At 39.2% G+C, this 23,249-nt stretch overlaps 1 protein-coding gene across 1 annotated transcript; it reads right to left on the reverse strand.

Annotated features, from left to right (window-relative positions):
- Positions 1–3,186: 3,186 nt before the first annotated feature.
- Positions 3,187–23,125, reverse strand: LOC309717573 (mitogen-activated protein kinase kinase kinase 5). The gene is made up of 28 exons (XM_082552247.1): positions 22,624–23,125; positions 22,385–22,524; positions 21,688–21,875; positions 21,348–21,516; positions 20,836–20,942; positions 20,482–20,652; positions 20,274–20,386; positions 19,034–19,193; positions 18,742–18,892; positions 18,432–18,536; positions 18,058–18,107; positions 17,533–17,628; positions 15,116–15,200; positions 13,596–13,729; positions 13,068–13,195; positions 11,654–11,790; positions 11,449–11,554; positions 11,182–11,339; positions 10,396–10,582; positions 10,132–10,300; positions 9,010–9,175; positions 7,435–7,620; positions 7,196–7,301; positions 6,718–6,961; positions 6,353–6,465; positions 5,473–5,570; positions 5,263–5,339; positions 3,187–5,140 (listed from the first exon to the last, which is right to left on the reverse strand). The coding sequence occupies exons 1-28, from the start codon at positions 22,961–22,963 to the stop codon at positions 5,044–5,046; spliced, it is 3,981 nt and encodes a 1,326-aa protein (XP_082408373.1). The 5' UTR covers positions 22,964–23,125; the 3' UTR covers positions 3,187–5,043.
- Between the last annotated feature and the right edge of the window lie 124 nt (positions 23,126–23,249).

Consider the following 23,249-nt stretch of genomic DNA (forward strand, 5'->3'; position numbering starts at 1 on the left):
AATTGCCTTGGGAGATCTTGATATATTATTAAGTTACATATCCAAGAATCTTGGAATATGTATGTTTAAGATACAGTGTGTGCAGACATCTATATTAAAATAAGATTAAAATAAACCTAATTTCAGGGTTTAAAACAAAAAAAATGTCCCAGTTGATAACATATAAACATTGTCCTTGGTTTGAGTCTAGGTTGCTAGTCAGGTGGAGGGCTAACACAGAGAAACAGACAACCAGACAACATGTAAGGAGAATAGTTAGTAAGTATTTAGACTAAAATTTGTAGACTGAAGGAAATTCCCAGGAATTCCCCGGGTCTAAGGAATTCATTGTTTCTAAGATCAGCCAATAAATGACAGAGTCAGTCTTTAGATCTTTTTACACGAGTCTGTTGTTCAGTCACATTACTTTCATCTGTTATATGACATATGAGAAAATCAGCAATGCTCACTACTCTTTGAACAGTATCTTCCTACTATCCCAACAACAGGTGGCATTACCAAGAGTTCATTTTGCCATCTTCCATGAGGAATGAGATTCCGCAGCAGTGTGTCTCAAACAGCAGAGCCTCGCAGACCATGACGTAATGGCCTAAAACGTGCAATCAGTTAGAAACAGGGCCAAAACACGTGGAGTTGGCTCGTCTCTCCGCTCACCCCCGGGGCCCCTCTCTATTCTCCTTTTCCTCGCCTCTCTCTCCCTCACCCCACCACCCTTCTGCTCCAGCGCACTCTCTGTTTATGAGTGCATGAATCGCTTCATTTCACTATACCCAACTCCCTGCCCACTACCAAACCCACAACTGCTTCAATAATAGAAGCCCCCCCCCCCCCACCCCAGCTTTGATTTCCATGACAACCCACAGAGGACAGGGAGAGAGAGGAAAATAACAGAGGCAGGAAAAAGAAAAACTTGAATTATAGGGGTGGGAGTGCCTTCCCTCGACCTCTAGTTCCATTTAAAGGGAGGGAGACCATCACTACAACAGCCTGAGTTTCAGTGAGGTTAAAGTGACCAGCCAAGAGAACACCAGCAACATCACCGCAAAGTAATCAGGAAGGAAAGGAAAGGAAATAAATGAAGGGAAAGGAAAGCTAATTAACGTTTTTTTAATAACAGAATAAACAAAAGGGGAGAAAAGGTCAACAAAAGTATAGAACATTCTAAAATTATGCTGCACTGGCCAAAGCACATAATTAAAATCATTTTTATATTCATCACAGAATTATGTAGTAATTTTGAAGATACCTCTGATATATACTCATCAGCCACCACATTAGGCATGCCTGTTAACTTAAACTGAACACTGAAAGTTTCATTCTTTCCCACTGCATATTATACCCAATGATCACAATAATAAATGATATTAAGAGTCACATGAATGATTTGCCTTCACACTGACCCCCTCCCCAAACAACAGACACAAACAAAGAGTGATATGCTCTTCAGGTCAAGCTCCAACTGAGCTCTGTGACACATACATTTACACACATGTTCTTACTCATGCTGATGCTCACAGGATTAGTTTTTTTAATGCAAGTCTCTAGATTAGACAGGATTAATCTATATTGATGAGAGAACATTTCTGTCCAGCTGTAACTATCACAGCTGTCTGTCTTTTGTGTCCATGTTATGTCTTTTCTGTAAATACTATAATAACTTTAAATGCCTTACAGGCTGGCCCCTGAAGCAACAACACTTTGTCTTCCAGTAAAATTGCTTCTAATATTATTTCCTCTTCCTGAGGTTCAAGAAAAAAAAATCCAGAGAAATACAAATACTAATCAACAGTTGCAAGTTTACATGAAAAATATATATCTATGAATCACATTTACTCTATATAAACAAATTAATTATCGACAATTATCAAACCTCCCTAGGATAATATGAAGTAAATCATGCTATTTTTGTGCAGGTAAAAAATACACAGTAAAGTGTCATCATGAGTGTAACAGAAATGCAAAGAATGTGCTCATAACCTGTCCATGTGATCACATTGCACACATCTACTGCTCTTTGAAGGGAACGTGTGTTGAGGAGACGTGATCCTTTCATGCATCTAGTACTGTATACATAAGTGTGCGCGCACCTGCAGGCATGTAAGCAGTTGAGTGCGCACTTTAAACAGACTTCAGGGAAAATAACAGTAGTCAGCTTGTTAGCGAGCTCTGTTGTTAATATGTCATAAAAAAAGTGATGAATTTTTAACTAACCTCCGCTTGAAGTGGTGCTACATTTAGAAACATTATTTATTCTTCAGTGCAAGCGCAAAATGTCTGACTCATGCTGCATTTTTAATCATATCTCACAAGAAATGGTCAAATTTAGCTCTTTACCACGCATGCATGCTGCTGTTCAGGACGGGGGGTGTGTGTGTGAGTGTGTGTGTGTGTGTGGGGGGGGGGGGTGTTACCTGTCCTTTGGGGGATGGCAAACAGGGTGAGCTCAGTAATCCCTGGAGCTTCTGGGCCTCCCAGTGTGTCGTCCTCAATCCCCCCCCCAAGAGCCTGCCAAAATCCCCCTAACAGTCCCTGTTATTTGCATATCAGTAGTTTAGCTCCACCTCCTGACAGAACAGAAATGAAGGGATTAAGAAAAGAGAAGAATGAACAGTGATAAGGCAGCACAAACATGATTCCTTTAGAAATGCAGGAAGCACAGACTAAAGGATATGCAGCAATTTATAAGACTCATTTGAGAAAAACAGAATTAGATTTGCCAAATAGGGGTGTACAGATACAAGGAATTGAGCTTTATTCATTGCTCTTAATATACTTAACAGAATAGATAAACAGACAGTGCAGAAATAACAACACAAATAGTATATTTCAGATTTATATGACTGTCAGTGTGAATAATGAAAAACATAATGTAACCTCGACTTTACTCTCTCCACACACGGCGTACTGGCTGATTAAAGCCAACAGTTTGCATGCTATTAGCTGTACAATCCTAATGCTACTGTGATTTAAAGCTTATTCAAACAAGCGAGACTCAGGGGGATACATTCACATTACATCCAATTATGTGTATCAGGAAATGAATCTAATATGGCCCCTGCTGCCTGTGTTGTTTCTTTAAGGCAATGTGACTCACTGTTAAGAATTCATGTGAGTGTTAGTGTGCCAGACATAACAGCAACCACCTTTTGTCATTTTACCTAAAAGAAATACATTTGAACACTCAAATCTCAAAAACAGATTTATTTAAAAGTCGAGGTGAATACAGAAGTTATAAATACATCTATTTTAAATATCAACTATAAAGAGAATCCTTTGTGTATCTTGCATGCTTTGATAAACAAATAATAGGTAGCAAGGATCTGGAGATAGGAGATGGTCAAATCTGTTAAAACTGGTTGATAATACTCGAGCAGGGCGATTACTTTTCTCTGAGGCAGCATCCAAGGACACAAGAGAAAGATGCCTTACTTGATTTACTGATACACCTTCCGATTTGCTGAGCCCATTAAATTAGTCCAAAGGTAAATCAGAGCTTTTGATCTTTACTGCCAGACAGACGTAATCAGTATTTTGGCCAAGTCTGTGAAGAGCTTTTCAGACCTTATGACAACGAATAAATGAAGCATATCATAAATCTGTGAACACAGGAAAGGGAAATGCCAGTTTTGAATTATAGTACGAGTGATATATGAGCTACAGTGGATTTTAATTAGTATCTCGGTAGTGTTTAATATTGCAAGTATACCATAGAAAATTGTAATTATAGTTAGATGTTCTGATAGTGGATTCATCCATTCATATTTTTTGCATTTTCTTTTTATTCTTTATTAAGGGATTTTCTCTTAAACTCTATGCAGGAGGTATCCACAGATCTCCAGAGAGGACTGCCTTTCCATTCTGACTTTGCAGATTGTAGGTCAAATACCACATTTGTTGTGTATTGCATATTAATGTACATCACTCTGTGGAAAATGCTTTTATGTTTGCTATAGAGGGTTGGACTTAAAAGCAAATACTAGCTATTATTTGGCAACATGTATTTTTGCATATCATTCGAATAGTACTCACAATAGTGAGTACTATGGCTAGCAGGAGCCAGCCCAATGCTTCCACTGAAGTCACATCCCTACTGAAAGAGAATGGAGTTAACAAGCATATGACATTAAACTGCCTTTCTGTCACTCCTATTAAAATAAAGAACATCCTCAGAATCTCCTCATTCTTCTCTAAAGATTGTTTGCCTAACTTATTCTGAAATGTTACACTCCTGATCTTTTTCTTCATTTTTTAAGTCTCGTCATTTTACTCGAGCCCAGTTTCTCATGTCTAGACTTAAAATTTAACTCTTTTTCATAAACTGAAGAACTAAGTACTAGACAGCATGAAACCACCCAGAACAGCAAAAAGTCATACAATAGACCTTCTCAGACACATGCATCACACATATCGACCAACACACACAAAGTTCACGTCACTGTCTCTAAGGAGACGTCAACACAGTGAAAACAGATGAGGAAACGCGTGTGGAATTTAAAGACTGTTCACCACTACATCACTTCTTCCATGCTACATCACACCCTGAAAAAAACCTTCTCCCTGTTAGAAACAAAGGACTGTGTGGAGATAACAAGCCAGTCTGAATGACTGTTAAAAAATGCTTCCCGTTTATTATTTGAATTAATTTATAAGGGCTTATAGTACAAATAACATTTGTTTTCCAAACCAGGAATACAGGTTAGTCTTATACATAGTCTCTAATAACTTCAAATCCTGCTTAGCTTTCTGTGAAACAGGAAAACAGCGTCACTAGATGAAATATCTTCTGAAGATACAATTAAAGCTCTACCTTCTGACACCCAGATAAAATGTAAAAACATAATATAACAAAATAAAATTTTGACATGACTTAGCTTTTCAGTAAAAAGCTTCTGATGCTCCTTTATAGTACATTCACAGTTTAAAAATGTTTTCAAAATTTAATCTGCTTTACATCAGCAACCTGAAATGCCTCTGTTCCTCCAGACCACACACAGGGCCAGCCTGTCTATGAACCTGCCCTTTGATGTGTAACATCAGCAGCCATTAAAGAAGGGTGTCCTCGCTGTCCTCATTGTGCGTGCTGAGCTGGGTCTTCCGGTAAGCCGTTACAGCTGCCCAGATTCGACACAGCATGCCGCCTCTGCAACAGCAACAGTGGACTCACATTCATGTGCAATGTCACTTTGCTTAAACTTATGATGAAACTTAAAACAACGGTGTAGACTTCGTGCTTTGAGGGGGTGATGCGTGGAGGCAGCTCACCTTATTCCACAGTACATCAAGTCATCCTTGGCGGCCATACGGAGGAGACAGTCCAAGGTGAACTCATGAGCGAGCAACTGGAAAACAGGATCACAGAGGTGTGGATTAATACCAGGTGGATGAGTAACACGAAGTAGCCTTAGGGGTGTAAAAAAAAAAAAAAAAAAAAAAAAAAAAAAAAAGGCAAAGTTGAGCTTTTGCTGAATTTACCTTGTTGATAGTGTCTTGATCTACGGGGACAGTCTTTAGCCAGCGCGCTAAGGCTTTCTTCTCTGGTCTGGAGCTTTTCTGTGAAGCCAACTCCACATCTATAATGCACAGAGTTACAACCATTAGGTTTTCTCAGACACTCATAAACACATGGTGTATTTAATGGTGTTAATGTTACACACAACAAAAGCGTCTTCGGCAGCCAGCCCGTATAATCATTATACAAACTAACAAGTCAAGTTTGAGCACATTAGCAGCTGATCTGGCAGCCAACGCCTCTGACAGCAACTAGCCAGGCAGAAATCCGCCATCAGCCTGTAGCTAAGGTGTGGTAGGGATTGCTTGGCGCAGATGTTAAGAAATAGTAATTAGAATCACTGAGTGTACTGATAATCCAAAGAAGGCTTGGTCCCTTCCTATGATACTGCTCATGTCGCAGCTTGTGTTGATGTTTGTCTGATAAAAGGCGAGAGAATAACTTCAGTGCTCCTCAAATAACTATTAAACATCTTTGTTTACTGTCTCATATCTAGTAGAAAATTTTTTTTGCAAAACTTGAATTAATTTTCTAGGGTTAGAGGTTTGATTGTGGTGTACAAACAGAATATTCAAATTTTCAAGAAAATTTCATCATCTAAAGGAATGGTTCAGATTCAAGTCTAATTTAGTTCAGGATATAGCAAATCAGGAGAATACACTTCAGTGATATAGCCTTTTGTAAATATTTCAAATCAGGAAAATAAAGCAGGCTGCCTTTATTTTGCACAACTCATCTTGCAGAAAAGAGTGAAAAGAGGTGAGTGGGGAAAGAAGTGCTTACTGTAACACAGCAGTTACTGTGCTAGTATTGTAACAAGTTTTGGCATTAAAACAACATTACCCTCATTGACTGATTCTTTCCTCAGTGCGTCTATTTGCTGTTGTTTTCTCCAGAGAGAGTTCCTCAGTAGCTCCTGATACTCTGTCTCCTTCTCGCTTAGATGATTCAGCAGTCTGAAACACAACACAAATAGCCTTAACATGCAGCAGAAAGCCCTGCAACCCAAAATTAAATGAATCACTGTGTACACCTAATAGGAATGTTAGTCACGATTATTCTATTTTACAGGAAATATGAGGGGGATATGAAAAGAAAGCTGAGAAAACAAAAAATAAAAATGTATTTTATGTATGTATGTAGTTTGTTCAGAGAATCTAATAAACCTGTAGATTCTCTGAACGATAAAGGTGACAGGCGAAATAAACCTTCTGGTCTCCAGTCGCAGATCTCTCAGGTTCTCGCTGAGTGGCCAGTTGGTGTTAAGGTTGAAGTCTGCAGGTTTAGGGTTGGCTCTAGGCAGCACATCATTTGCTGGATCTGGCTGCTGTGTGTATGCTGGTGCCACCAGCTGGTCAGGGACTAGAGCTACAGGAGTGTCTGGATCGGCAAACAGCTCCTCAGAGGTGTTGTCCTCACTCTCGAATGAGGACTGCAGATGGAGTCTGAGTTCTGAAAGGCAAAGGGTAAATTAGTATCAGAAAAACAGATAAGTAAGAAATATAAATGAATAAATTAAAAAAAATCAACAGGCAAGAAAATAAATAAATTTAAATGTAAATGAAATAAAAATACAATGAAATACAATGTTCCTCTGGCAAACACTCTTACCACTATGTTGTTGTTTCTTTCTACTCAACAAAAAATGTTAAACAGATTATGGAATGAAGCACATGCCTACTTTACCTGGCAGTAATACAGTTATGGCATCCTGTACTGCCTGTCTCAGCAGATTGTCCAGAGCAAACATCCAATGAGGTTTAACCTTTTGTTGCTTCAACACTTTTTTCACCTATGGTCAGAAGGCTTTGTATGAATATAAGGAGGCTTATTCCCAATTGTGATGTAATTGCTAAATAAAAAAAATCTTGAAAGTGAAGTGCAATCACCAGCAAAATCTGGCTTTGGGCTCCGAAGTAACTTACTGCATCTTGGAAGTTAAATAGCACCACCTGTAGGCTGTTCAGAGGTACTGAGGCAGCTACGAGCGTAGCTCGAAGCTCCAGCAAGCCGCTGGTAAGCTGCTTCCTGTCCGGGGAATGGATGTTGTCACGCAAACAAATAACGAGTTTGGTGATGTGGTCTGGAGTGATCGAGGAGCCATCACCATACTTTTAACAGAGAAAGGCAGACTTTAAAATCAGGATACATTCTGCAGTTCTCGTTTTCAAAGTATATAAACCCATCTACTTCATCTCTCTGTAGTTCTTTTCAGCTGGAGAGTAATGGTCTTTTTCACTGTGATCTGTTATTGATAACAATGTTCCTATTAATGGTCATTTCTCCTTTAGTAATGACAAAAATTTCAGGATTATAAGAAAAAAAAATGCTCTGCTCAAAACAAATTCTAACCTAAATGCATAAAACGAGATACACTAACATCTTTTATTAACTCTTATTGTAAAAGTATGGTTAAAAATTGTGATGCAAAGAAAAATCTGAAGGTTTTTATAGAGGAACAGTACATAACTGGAAAGAAGTAGATGGAAAGAAAGGAAAAAGAAACATAGAAACTTTATTTATCCTCAAGAAACATCTTATCAAACATAAGATAATATAAGAGCATTTAAGGACCAAAACCCTTATGAGGGAAACTCCCACAGGTTTTAGCTAAACAGGTAACCTTAGCTTGTACATTCTTTGGCTTTACATTCCTATTTCTCTAGTTTGCAATGTCGGTGGCGCAATACGTGTAAGGCAATATGTTAATAGTAGATTACAAAGGAATCGGTTCATTTGGTATGGCCTATACACTCACCAGGTACTTTACTAAATATGTTTGCTACTGCTCATTTACTCAACTATCTAATCAGCCAAACACATGTCACCAATTCAATGAACTAAGGCACACAGAAATAATCAAGATGACCTGCTGAAGTTCAAACCGTGCACCAGAATGGAGAAGAAAGGTGATTTCATTGACTTTGAATGTTTTTAAATGTTGTTGCCAGACACGCTGGTGTGAGTATTTCAGAAACTGCTGATCTACTGGGATCTACCATTACACTACCATTTCTAGGGTTTCCAGAGAATGGTCAGATAAAAAGAATATATGTGTAACACGAGACAGAAATTGGGCAGAAATTTTTTGGTGATGCCAGAAATTAGAGATTGACCAGATAGCCACAACAGCAAAAGACAGGTACCACTTCTGTCAGCTAAGAACAGGAAACTGAGGCTGCAGTTCACAGTAATTTTTCTGCTTTGATATTTGGATTTTAAGGTCAGAGTTTGATGGAAACAACATGAAAGAATGTGTCAGTGTCGGCCAGATATTAATCAAATAGAGCACCTTCGGAGGGGACTAGTATCACAGAGTCCCACAATCCCGTACTGTCAACGTGTACCTAATAGTTTAAACATGCAGATATTGATAAGCTTTCAAATACTCTATTATAAAGAGCTATTCATTATTAGAGAACTAAAATCCATCTCAGTCTCAGAATTGAAGAGCAATTCTATAACAGAATTTGACAGTGCGGTAACTTTTCTTTACCCACCTGAGGCACAGACTGTTGTATACTAGACACAACATGGCTTATGTAGTCAGTGAGAACTTTGTGCAGCGTGGCTCTCCTCTCACTGTCCTTTCTCAGCATAAAAAGGCCAGTACTCTCCTCTGTTGATGATGTACTGCTCATGTCTGATGTGGAGTCATCTGGTATTCTGGAAAAATTGAATGCAAACAAACATAAATGGCACAGATAAGCCACGAACATGCTGCAATTGTCAGGGTCTGCGGAGGCAGACCGTGCGGAAACGTGTGTGGTGGACCCAGGTGCGAACACAGGCGAGGATGCAGGAGTGGATTTAAACAAAAGCGAGCCGTTTATTATGGCTGATGAAAAGGAACAGAACAGAGTGAAGGCAGCATAAGAGTAACCGTTCAAACGAAAACCTAAACTGGAAATAAACTAAGGAAAAGCTATGGCTTGGAATACGGAACACAGAGGTGGTAACACAGACGACGCGACACAGACTGTATGAAACACAGAGACTAAATACACATGAGGGATGATCAGGGGAAGTGGATGCACACGGGGAACACAGGTGACACTGATAATCATAACAAGACACGGCAGGAGTGAACGTAACACTGATGGGAGATGGGCAAAGTAAAACAGGAAGTACACAGAGGTTCAAACAGGAGGGGAGAGAGCACGGGGAGAACGCAGACATAACGGGCTGGGGAAAACATAGAATAAAACACAAAGAGAGACGAGGGCTCATAAATACACAGAGGGGCACACAGGGGGTGAGAGTCACGAAGGGAAAACACATAAGGAACAACGTAACAGATCAACCCAGGAAGCATGGCCTAAATAAAGAACAAAATACAAAAATACATGAAAACTAAGAATACTGGGCCCACATGGCCCAGGACCATGACAGCAATAACCATTGTATGATAGAAAAATGTAGATATGGCTATCAGTAACACATCAGATGTATTATTTAATAATGGCATGGGGAATTTTGCATTATAGCCTTTTTTCACAAGTTATAGGACTGTGAAGAACGAACCTCAGTGTGGTTTACCAGTAAAGTAAGATTCAATACAATCATAGTTTGCGCACAAATGAAAAGGTTTTGAGTTTCTTTTGAGGAATAATCTTACTCACAACAGGAAGCTGTTGGTGCTCGGTGGGCTCTCTGAGATTTCTTCTGCTCTGAGAGAGGACTGCGACCTCGTCAGGTCCAGAGAACAAGACAGGTCAATCAAGTCAGAGTAAGAATCAGTATCCTCCACAAGGATGGAGATAGGCACAGACATACTGCGCTGATAGTCAGCTGTAAGAAATAGGGTTTAGATACTCTGCATCATTGCTATAGAAAGCAAAAATGGGTAAGAGGTGAAATGTGTGTATTTTAAGTGTATTTCTCACTTATAGACAGGGATTCCTGAACAGCTTTAGCTTTTTTCTTCGTAGACGACTTTAGGAAATGGTCCTTAAGCAGTTCTGCTGCTGTGGCTCTTTCATCTGGATTTGGCACGAAACAGTTCATGATGAAACCCTTGGCCTCATCTGACATGCACTCTGGAACCTTGGGGTGGATCTTAAACATGCCAACCTAGTTGGGAATTTTTAAAGTTTCATTGAAACATTCTGCTTTGAGATTCTTGTGCTGTGCTAGCTCTTACGCTATGCTGATAGCTCTCTTTGTCTGGGTTCATATGTATTAGGAGGATGAGTTTTGAGAAAATTACACAATTTTTGTCATTCTGCTTCTGGACCATGTTATTGTGTGTCACTGACTGCAAATGATTTTCATCCAAGTGTTAAAAAGGAGTTTGTATACTTAAGTTATGTTATTTTGTGTAAGCACTTGGTCTGATAGTGGGGGGACTATATAAAAATGTGCACCACTGTCAGGCTGTACAGAGGCAAAATTACACAGAATTGTGTTGTGCAAATAATTATGCACCTAAAGTGTAACTGAATTTAAAACTTTGTATATCTAATCAATCTAATATCCACCTGGTACTTGTAAAAACGAAATAAACAATGATCATGAAATGTAAAAGTCTTCAAAGGAAAAGTCTCCCGAATGTTCCATGAAATATAATTCCAGGCATTCCACAATGCCGCAATCTGCCAAATTTCCTTATGTGTAAAGTCCACTGTGAGCATTTTTAACTTACGTAGAAAACACAACTCCTTTTTTTTTACCTTGAACATGGCTGCCTGGGGACTTCCCAGCTCATGAAAGGGTGTTTTGCCTGTTGCCATTTCTATGATAGTGCACCCTAGAGACCAGATATCTGCCGGCTTCCCATAACCCCGAAGTCCTTGGTCTATAATCTCAGGGGCCATGTACTGCAGAGTTCCTATTGAAAATCCACCAGAAAAGTGAAAGTTCGACTACTGTGAGGAGTTCACGTGTAAAAATGTTTTAATAATAACAATCTTTTAATAATGTCATAACTGTCAACTTACCAGTAAATGTTTCAGTACAGGGGTTAATCCCTGCTAACCGTTTGGAGGTTCCAAAATCAGATATCTTCAAAACTCCACTATAAGTGTTGATCAGTACATTGTCACCCTGCATAAGGAACAAAACCAGTGAATACCACAAAGCTAAACTTTAAGACACAGTAGACCAGAAAACTATTTGCCATGAAGCCAAAGGTGATCTGCTCACCTTGATGTCTCTGTGGACTATCTGATTCTCATGAAGGTACTTTAGACCCTCAAGTATCTGCTTGGTGTAGAAAATGATGGTGGGCTCGTTGTCTTTCAGAGGACCCCATTTCGAGCGCAAAAGAGAAGACAAGCTACCTGTAAGAGGAAATGCATAATTTCACAAGGTGACCCACGCCACTGATTTCGAGCCACGTCCCACACGGTCACCCGCTCACGCACTGAACTAAACCAGCGCCTGACAAGGTTATTAGTTTTAAAAAAGATGCAATAAAGATGCACAACTAAAATAACTGTTTCTCCATTACATTTGGCACAATCAAACAAAGCAATGGATTAGGACTGTGCACGTTTCTAATCAGAGGTTCAAGATGTTTTTCACACAATCACACCATTTTCTGTAAACATTTTCCTCCACTGAACAGGATGTCTTCAGAACCACCCACTTCTTTAAAACTGGCTTCCAGTAGATGTTACATAATCACACATGCATTACAATTCTGGTCACATGATTTCCCTGAAGCCCACGACAAATAGCACACAGAAAGCAAGGAAACAGACTTATTGGGAACATCAAGGCTTGTGTGTGTTTAAGAATTTCTCAGGAACCTGTGCTTGACGCCATGTCTCTGATTTCCCAAACCACATCGCTCCACCCCGTGACCTAATTTCATTACGTCAGAGGATAATTAGCTTTCTTGGCTGCTGCCTCAAAGCACATTGTGCGCTGTCTATCTTGCGTGCTGCACAATATCGTTTATTATTTAGTATCTACTGATATCTACTGCTAGCTAGTTTATTGTGATGGTGCCATTTTTTTATTATGTTGCTCTTTGTTGTTTGCTTTCTCTTCTGTTTTTTTTTCTCCATACAGGTGACCCAGGTGTTTTGTTTTTTTGTTTGTTTGTTTGTTTGTTTCTTTCTTCTCCCCCTTCTCACAGTCTCTTCTCCCCTTTGGTTTTCTTTCTCTCCCTCTCTTTCTTTCATTCTTTCTCCCTGTCCTATCCCCCAGTCATGTCTGTCCCGTTTGTAGCAACTGAAAATAAAATAAATTCATAATTATAATAAAGGTCAATCAAATGGACCAATATGGCAAGGCCATGATGATCCACTTGGTAAAATAAATCCGCTTGGCATCTTTCTTGGCCTTAAGACAACAATTCTGATGGCTAAAGATCCAAACGGGACACAAAAAAAAAAAGAGGATAATTATTTGCTTGTTGATTACATATGAGCAAACTGATTAATTACACATTTACATTTGTGATAACAGCTCTTTCCACAAACAGATGTGAAATTTAAAAAAATCAAACAAAAACTTTTTTGAAGCTTTGATTTATATTACAGTAACGATTTAGTAATGACAGGCACTCTTATTGCTAGGAGTGTTAGAAGATCAAATGTCATCTTTTTACCCCCAGGTACTTCTTCCATGAAGATCTTGATGAAACCATCCTGACTGACAGAGCCCAGGTACTGGACAATATTCCTGTGTTTAAGCCTCTTGTGCAGAGCAATCTCCTCATGCAGGGGCTGAGAATACCTAATCAACACAAAAGAATAAAGGTGCTGCTGTGAGATTGTTGTGTTTGTACAAGTGATTTGCATTGTCTAATTTAGGCCTCTTTTCATTTCCATCATTAAAAAGGAGTTATAAACAATATACCACAACTAGGTTTGGATTTTGGATGTATAAACAAACTATTTAAAGGGACTTAATCGCTTAAACCTTTGCCTTAAAAGTTTGCAAAAGCAATAAATATTTTGCTACATATAGAAGGTTTTTTTCCACGTCTGTCTAGAGTCGACAGTGTATTTTTCTTTTCATGTGGTTAACACTACCTAAACGCTATCATATTATTACTGTAACTGAGCAGATTTTGTTGACTACAGCGTAATCTGAAAGTGTCAACATCAGAAGGGTAACATATGTGTTTTCTTACGTGCTGTCCTTCTCGGGGATCTCTTTGATGGCGATGCGTACTTGGTTGCTCAGGTCCCTTCCAGCATACACTACACCATAAGTTCCTTTACCAAGTATTACCTTGTCACCATTCTCATTGGTCTCATAGATATACTGTAGAATGAGAATCAGTAAGAATCAGTATAGAGTGAATGGAAACAGAATTTTAGGAACTTAAGGAGACCTTCATTCAGAGGTTTAAATAAGGCAAAATGCGACATCTGCTAAAGGTTTTACTATACTCATGAACTCACAAATACCTGATCAATATTTAATGCAAATATGTCATCTGTCAATAACATGGCAGCAGCTCATTGCATTTTATTACGCAAGCATGGTGAAAACGACATGATGTAGTAGGAAATGAACACCAGAATGTGGAGAAATTTAAGTGACTTTAAAAAGAGCATGGGCGTTGGTGCCAGAAAGGCTGGTCTGAGTTTTCCACAAACTGGTGACGCACTAAGATTTTCCTCTTTAAGGCTTACAAAGAAGGATCTGAAAAAAGAAAATATCCAGTGAGTGTCTGTTCTCTGGATAAAACGCCTTGTTGATGCCAGAGTTCAGCAGAGAATGGCGGGATTTGCAGAGATGGAAATGACTACCTGCTGAAATTCAAACCAAGCATCAGACTGGGGAATATATGTCATATAAGTGATTTTGAAGTCAGTATGATTCATATTTAGACCAGCCTTGTCTGAGTATTTCAGAAACTGCTGATCTATGGGGATTTTCCTGAACAACCATGTCTAGTTTGCACAAAATGGTCCAAAAAAGAGAAAATATTGAGTGAGCAGTAGTTCTCTGGACAGAAATGGCTTGTTAACGCCAGTTGTCAGAGGAGACTGTCCACACTGTTCTGAGCTGATACTAAGGCAACAGTAACTCAAATAAAAACTCACTAAAACAGGAAACTAAGAACCGGAAACTTAGACTACACTTTGCATGGGGTCCCCACCTTAAATGAATCAAAACAGCATTTTGAGCATTTCTTCCCACCAATGTTTTTCTAGTTTACCCAGTTACTCTCTCACTAGTACTACTTACTACAAGAAACATATGAGTTTCTTTTGAATGCAAAAGGCAAGGATGCATCTTGCCTTGCACCAGTGATTCAAGCTGGTGGAAGTGATTTAATTTTTTTTTTTTAACATATCTCAATGCACTAGAGCACCTTTGGGATGTGGTGAAATAGGATGTTTGCATTGTGGATTAGCCATGTGACACTATCATGTCAATATGGAGCAAAATATCAAATATATTTGCTTTGTCATGTAGAGTTAAGGCAGTTCTGACAGACATAGATTTGATATATTCTTTATAAATAACACTGGCTTTTCAAATTTTAACTTTAAACATGGTTTTATGAGAGTGAAACACACGTTAAAACCACGTCTGCAAGAGTAGCTCAGTTCTAACTAAAATGGCATTCACTTTTTTTAGCACAGACCTAAAATAGAACACATATTGCATCCGGATATAGAAGGAACTGTAACTGACCTCTAGTATTTCTCCGAGTGTATGTTCTATATCTTGAACATGGTTTTCAGCCTCCTGGAGAAGGGAGTTTACCAACTCACAGAAACTAGGTAGAGAAGAGACATACATAAAAATATTTCTCACTGCAGCATAAATTTAAATATACTTTCAGTAAACATCAGCTCAAGTGAAGAGGTCCCTGTAGATTTCTGCTGAGGGATTTACTTATAAACAGATTGATAGGTTTTTGGCTGTTAGCCACACTGGTTCACACACACCAAAATACACAACTGCAAGTAGCTACAATAAAATTCATATTTATTTTCAATGGCTGATCAAATTTGAATAGATGTGAATGAGAAGCCTGATATTGTCTCTGGTAATTAAAAAAAACAAGTGATAGAAAAGGTTGATGTGAGACTGAAATTAGAAAATGTGGATATTTTGCTTACAAGTAATCCCTCATTAGTTCTATTTATCACAGTTTGTTTCATTTTAACTTAATTTGTTTAAAAGAAAACATACCAGTGAAAACAGGAAAAGCAGGATGTTATATTTGGCAGTGTGTTAATAGGAAAAAAACAAACAAACTCTATTATATGCAGCTGTGGTCAGAAATTCATTTACACTCATAATGGGCATGGATGTTTGATCATATTGGGCTTTTATCGATTTCATTAAACTATTCTGTTTTCCAGGGTGGAATGATTGCACAGCATGCATAACTTTAAAAAGCAATAAGTGGGTGCAGAAGTTTTGAATTCATTTGGGATTTTTTCTCATCCAAACAGAGTGAAAATTAAACATACAGGCTACACATACTGTACACCCCCCACTGATATTTGGTTTACCAGACACTTTTGGCACAAGCTTCTGGCATAATTCTGGCTGGATATATGACCACTCTTCCTGGCAGGAGTGCTAGAGTTCATTTGAATTGGTTGGTTTCCTGGTATGAACCTGGCTTTTAAGCCATAACTTTTCATTACGGTTAAAGTCAGTACTTTGGGAAGGCCATTCAAAAGTTTTGTCAGCCTGCTTTATCCCTTCTAAAACCAGCTTTGTGTGTTTGGGATAATTGTCTTGCTGGGACACCCAAATATGGTGAAGTTAAGGAAGGATTCCATCCACTTTTTTCAATGTACTGGTACCACTGGTAGCAAAACAGCCTTAGAGCATGATGCTACCACTACCGTGACACTGTACCACGAGAGCTGGTACAGTGTCCCTCTCCTATACTCCTACAAACATACCTCTTGTCATTGTGGCCATCTAAGTGTAAAAATCCTTCTGCAGAAGGCATTTGGCTTGTCCATGTTTGCAGCTGCAAATTTCAGCAAATCTTGAAGGTATTTAGTCTGGGGAAGGGACTTTTTCTTGGTTGGAACCCACTGAGTTCATGGTGATGTAAAACTCCATTTATTTTGGAAAGTGTTTAGTAGTTCCTTAGCTGTTCCTAAACAGCCTAAATAATTTCCTCTCATTTGAGGGTGACAGCTTGAGTCTTCTTCGGGACCATCTAAATAAGCCTATGCAAATAAGCTTTACTTAGATACAATTGTCTGAATCTGCAGTTTTTTTGAAATGGCTCCAGAAGACCTCCTCAAATAGGTTAAATCTAAAACTCTCCTTATTAGGTCGTCACTGAGCTTCTAAGATTTTCCTGTTGTTCTGAGTATTGGTCAATCCAGTGAATGCTGTCAAATAAATTCTTACTACCAAAGAGAAACTACTAGTTATAGTCAATCATGATCACTGACAAGAAGTTAAGACCTTGTTCTTGTCAATTTAAAAGACCTTCGGCACAACGTGATAAAAGATTTAAGTGCGTGAATGTGTATATGAGCCTATATGTATATTTCCCACCTTGTGTGAATTACAGAATATCTAACATAAATTCAAATTTCTTCATTCAATTTGTGATTTTTAAAAGTCATTAGAGATGCATGTTCTACAGTCATTCCACCCTTGGAAAAAGAACAGGAGAAAGAAACCATTAAAAACTCTAAATTAACTTGACATTCATGCCAGTCATGAGTGAATAAAAATTCAAATTCAAATTTTATTTGTCACGTACACAGTCATACACAGTATGATATGTAGTGAAATGCTTGAATATAAGCTTCTGTCAAAAACTATAAAAATATGGCAGTAAACAGAAAACTGAAACTTGTGTGGTAGTGCAGTACTAGATGTTACTTCAGCTGGGATGGGTTTTTTTTTCTAAATTATGTCAAGAGGTTTCTGAAAAGCAAGTAAGGACAGTACAGGAAATATGACTCATACCAAGTAATAACATCCAGTCATTGACTACTTTCATTTGCATGCCGACTGTTTTTCTGCACCCTGTACACGCAACCTGTTAGATCTTATCTAGCAAATCAGTTGATCTGCGAGGATGTCATTCACATGATCTCACACAAGTGTTAATCACTCACCCCTTACAGTGAATCTCAGATGGGAAGCAGAGCTGGAAATCATCCGAGTTGTAGTGGACATACAGAAAGCAGCTCCGCTCATCAATCTTTGAAGCACTGCAATGAGAAAGACGTAAACAGGTTTTAATCATTCAAACAGGCAAACCTTTATGTTTGAATATGTTGAACATAAAACTGGCACAGACGACATCATGGCTGTATCGCTTAATCCTTATTTGTTCTATTGAAGGAGATAGCTATTGTTTCTAATTCAGTGGGAGCTATAGGTAAATAAAAGTAAATCAAATGTATTAAGTATTAGTGATAAAGAGCAAGGCCCCACTAGGCTCTAATAGAAAATGTGTTTTTCATCATCCCCCCTATGATACCACAGCCTGATAAAACGATTTATTGTTAAGTCACCCAGCAGATGACTTTTTCTGGAATATTTGTCTGGTAGACGGGACACAGCTGAAGTACACAGTAACACTGACCTGCAGACACAGAGGAATCAACAAAAAGGTCACATGCTCTGCTCTATTTTACCTCACTCCCCGAATTTCAGATGCTTGGAAAGTCCACTGGTTTAAGCCCTTCTGCAGAATTAAATACAAATTTAGACACAGGTTAAAAGAGTGTTTTACAGCTAATACAGAGTTTGTCACACACAGTAAACCATTTTTACATACTAATAAATACATATGCAAGAATAAAAGGAACAAATATTGATGTTTTAAATGCACAGTGGCTCTAAAAGAACATGCCTACTCACCCAGCCGACTGTACACTCAGACAGAAAACTTGTTTATTACATAATATGATATACATTCATACACACGTATGTATGACTTGTTCAAAGAGTCAAATGTATTCCAATCAGAGAGTGGCTCAAAGAGTGGGGGCCCAGACAGTTTACATACCTTTAAGCGTGTGGCGTGTTTTAGCTGGACAGTGCGACTTTGGTCCTCCTCGTTCACAGACACAATAGCTGGTTGGAAGAGTTTAGTGGGCTCCAGAATGAGCACCTGAAAAACACCAGTTCCAGTACTATCTATTTTAAATATCTACGTGGCTGTTTAATGCATTTCTAATGGCAGGGAATCTCCTGCTTTGTTACATGTTAACTTTACAATCCAAATGAGCAGAACTGAATCCTGATCAATAGTTACTCCGTGAGAAGATGAGTGTCCTGTTTATTATTTACAGCTACAGTAAGGTGTTTGGTCTTACTGGACAACAGTTTGATGAGGCAGTGGGTTTACAGGTCTGCAAAAGCAGCTCCATCCAGAAGTCCACTGTATCTTGTTTAGGAGATCTCACTTCAGGTAACTTGGCAAACCGGCGGTACAGGATGTATGTCTCCATAATAGATGCCACATACCTAACAGAAATTGAACTCGGCGGTTATTTGTTATTTGCTTTTCACACTTTTAATAAAAACAATCATATAAAAATACATGTGGCTTAGTAACTGATTAAACACCTTGATACTGCTCATCAACAATGGATGATTAAGTCTCACCAAACAGGGGCCTTGAGTCTGTAGAGCTTCTCAGAGGCCTCAATGACTTTCCTGTATTCACCTGCAAGAATGTTTGCTCCAAGGTAGAAACCTACATCCCAGTAGTCCTTCATCTTCTCCAGACTACCCTTTCTACCCAGCAGGGTGCTTAAAGTCACACCTAGACATTGACATCATAAAACAAAACAAAAGAGGTTACTAACAAATCAACAGAGGACGACCCTGACCACAGTTACAATCTCATTTATGGACTAAGAACAAAATAAATAATTGAATACAATGTAATATGCCTTTATAATACTATGCACTGTCAAAACATGATTGGCCAACAACTGAAAACAACATGATATGATGTGTACAGCATAATGAAATGCATTTTCTCACAAATGGGTGAGAAATTATGGGAAAAAACAACTTAATTTTTACTCCCTGCAGTGATAGGATCTGGTGGCTCTGTGAGCTGTGGCATTTTACTGGGACAGTTTGGGGTATATTTGACAAGTTGGAGACAAGAATAAAAGCAAACATTTCTATCCTCTCTTCCAGGATGACAATCTCCCCATTCATAAAGGTGCAGTGTTCACTGACTGGGATTAATGAGTATTACAATTACGTGACTCATATCCTGTAGCTCAGTTGAACATTTATCGCACTAATGACATGGTCTACTTTTCAAAGTTTTTGTAACAGGAAATACGTTTTAAAACACAACTAATAACTGTTTAGTATTAATCTAATTTTGACTGAGCTTATGATGAATCCTAATAATATATTTTCTGGCACTGCACATCATCTCAGACATTTAAAACATCAAAAAAATGAATTTCAAGGATCAAATTCAATGCATGACACAATAAATGGTAAATGGCCTGTATTTATATAGCGCTTTACTAGTCCCTAAGGACCCCAAAAGCGCTTTACATATCCAGTCATCCACCCATTCACACACACATTCACACACTGGTGATGGCAAGCTACATTGTAGCCACAGCCACCCTGGGGCACACTGACAGAGGCGAGGCTGCCGGACACTGGCGCCACCGGGCCCTCTGACCACCACCAGTAGGCAATGGGTGAAGTGTCTTGCCCAAGGACACAACGACCGAGACTGTCCAAGCCGGGGCTCGAACCGGCAACCTTCCGATTACAAGGCGAACTCCCAACTCTTGAGCCACGATCGCCCCAATAAATCCACAGACATTAAGTTTTCTCTGATGGAAAGGTAAAAAACAGAAAGCACCTAGTTTGCGCAACTCTATAGACGTCTCAAATTCATGGCCAGCTGCTATTAGGAGGACCACATTGTTGATGCCTGAGTGAAGAGTTGGCTCTGTCTCAAAGGCTTTCCCATACCTGGCAAGTTATATAAAAGAAACAGTCTGGAAAACATGACATAAATGCCACTTTTCTCAAATGTGGAAAACTTTGTATGGCCAAACTTGGCGTACCAATAGCAGGCCTGGTCTCTGCTGGACTCATCAGTGAACGCTGAGCTCATGAACATGTCCTTGTAGATGCGTCCACACAGGCAGTAGACGTCTGATGCCACCTTGTTCCCTGACTCCACAATTGGCAGAATTTCTTTCAAAGCCTTTTCACGATCTCCGGACTGATTCCTCCTAGGATGGGTATATGTCATAACAGACCACTGTGATGATAAAAAACTTCATATCTTGGGTGAATATGAATTTACTAAAAGATCTCTGCAAACTGACAATGACACAAAAGCACCTAGCGTGAACCAAAGATGTCAACAGAACTATACTGACAAGCTCAAGATACAATAGCAGTCAAGTTGGTACCTGTTTAGAGCAAATATATAGTGAAACTTGATATTCTGATGCTTCGCCACCTGACACATAGGCAGGTTGTCCAGAGTCTCCACCAGTTTTATCATGGCATCGTAATCCTGAGAAAAAGTGGAAGAGAGTGAAATATAATGATTATCATGCTTGAATCACACCTGACAATTTTAATAATTTACATTGAAGTTTATTATATAAAAAATATTACTATTTACAAACAATTGTGAATAATTTCACCCCCCATAGCTATTTTTGTTAATGCTCATATGTTCACTAAACACACAATCTGATCTTCTTTGTTGATACAAATACTTGTGAAGGCTCCCAGATTGAACAGTAGCTCTTTTATAATGAAATATGGCTAAACAGATATGCAATCATATGATCATAATAATGTTAAAACTGTTTGAGTTCTGACAACAATACGCTGTTTTGTTTAATTCAATAACATAAAATAATGTGTTAATAAATAATCACTAGTTTAGACACACAGATTTAGAAATGCATACCTGAACGTCCCTGTAGGACAACAATAGGTTCATTACAATATCTGGAGAAAGCAGATCTACACTATCCAGGCGTTGCTGGATGTGGTTTAACTCCTCGCTCAAGGCTCTGCCGCTGAACCGCTCCCGTGCCATGCGAATCTCATGCCTAATTGACTCCCGGAAGTACTCACTGTCAGCAGATAGTCCGGTGTTGGTATTACATTCCACAATTTCACAATCCTTTGTAAACACGCTAAGTGACATTGCATACGTGGGAAGCTCAAGAACATGCATTCACTGTATAATAATGTTTAAATAAGTAATAATGTTTAACCACACCCTGCTAAAGTTTATGTCTGACCTGGACTGAATGTGCACATTGTTCAGCAGGTGCACCAGTTTCTCAACCAGGGGGATGAGCAGCGGCTCCAGCTGGAAACTAGGTTGCATCAGGTCTTTGATACAAGTCATCATGGCAACGTCACAGGCAAACACTTTGCCCTGAGGTGACACTACATATGGGATGAAGGTGTCACTTCCACACTGCTCCTGCAGGACAACAATAGATGCATCAAATATCATGCTGGGACAGCTTGCATGACCACAATGGAACCGCAGCATCATTTGACACTAGACAAAGCAGTCACAAGTGTGTTGCACAAATGACTTCAAGGCTAAAGCTTTGTTATGAATGCACTGAAATTATTTTAACAAGGTAATATGTACACTTATTCAATAATGAAAACATGAATTAATGGCAGCCATAGCTTGCTTTACATTGCATAACAATTGCTATAGCTTTTTAATTTTGGCTCCATCTCTCTCACTCACATTAAGTACAATGCACAAATTAAAGTTTTAACCCTAACTGGTGTTTTGCTGTTAAATAAGCTCCATCTCTAAATCAAATGTAGATACAACAATATTTTAGCCCTTCAGGAAAAGATCCCACCGTAGTTGCAGTAATAAAGCAAAGCCTGTTGAACTATTTTCCATTTCCAGCACATGAGACTGTATACAATAAACAATATGTAACAATAAATGGGAGCATGTGTTACCTTATGAGCTTGCAGATCACTATCTTGCTTAGAACAATACAGAATGATGTTATTAGTCATGCTGAAACTTTCCCTCACTCCAAGATGGTAGAAAAGGGAAGGCTGGCAAAAGGAGTCGCTCATTTCCACCACTGCAACATCTGTAAGGGGGGATTATAAAAGTAAACTTGCGTAATTTGGTATAATTCTGTGCTCATATATCCGCTACATTACCCTACAGTCTGCATGCCGTCACTTGCCTGCATTGTAGAAACTATCCAGAATGTCTGTCGTGCCTTGGGAAATTCTGTCAAATGAAATCGTTTTGAGAAGAGCGTGTGCGTCCGCGCAGGCTTCCTTCAGACACTTTAGTGATAAGTTTTCTTCGGTGTGCGGCACTGACGCGTCCTCGTTGACAATGTATGCCACTGACACTGCTCTGGTTCGACTCCGCGGAGAAACGATCTGTTTACCCGAGCCGTTGCTGGCGCTCAGCTCTAACGCCAAAGAGTCCTGCCACAAACTTCCAGCGGACACCCGTACTGGATCCTTCCTCTTTGAGTCTCGCAGGCTCATTCGCCTGCGCTCTGTCGTGTACATTATTTACTTCGCGTTTGTTCCGCAGCTAAAGCTCAAAGCGTGCCCTTTAGTAGGGACGACTTCCAATAGCAACATAACAGCGCCGCTGATCAAGGTAGATCCGATCTCTTACCACATACATTCCCAGAGCTCGTCTCCATTTGACCCGCCCACGTCGGCTCTGCCCTGCTCCGCCCGCTGGTGTTATGAGGATATTCACCTATACTCTCGCATGACCTCTGCAGTAGGACCCAGCAAGTCCTTCTTGTCCTCTATGAGGAGCACGAGTAAATTCTCGCAGTCCCAA

This window comes from Aulonocara stuartgranti (genome assembly GCF_965226115.1).
Source record: "Aulonocara stuartgranti genome assembly, chromosome: 11".
NCBI classification, from domain to species: domain Eukaryota; kingdom Metazoa; phylum Chordata; class Actinopteri; order Cichliformes; family Cichlidae; genus Aulonocara; species Aulonocara stuartgranti.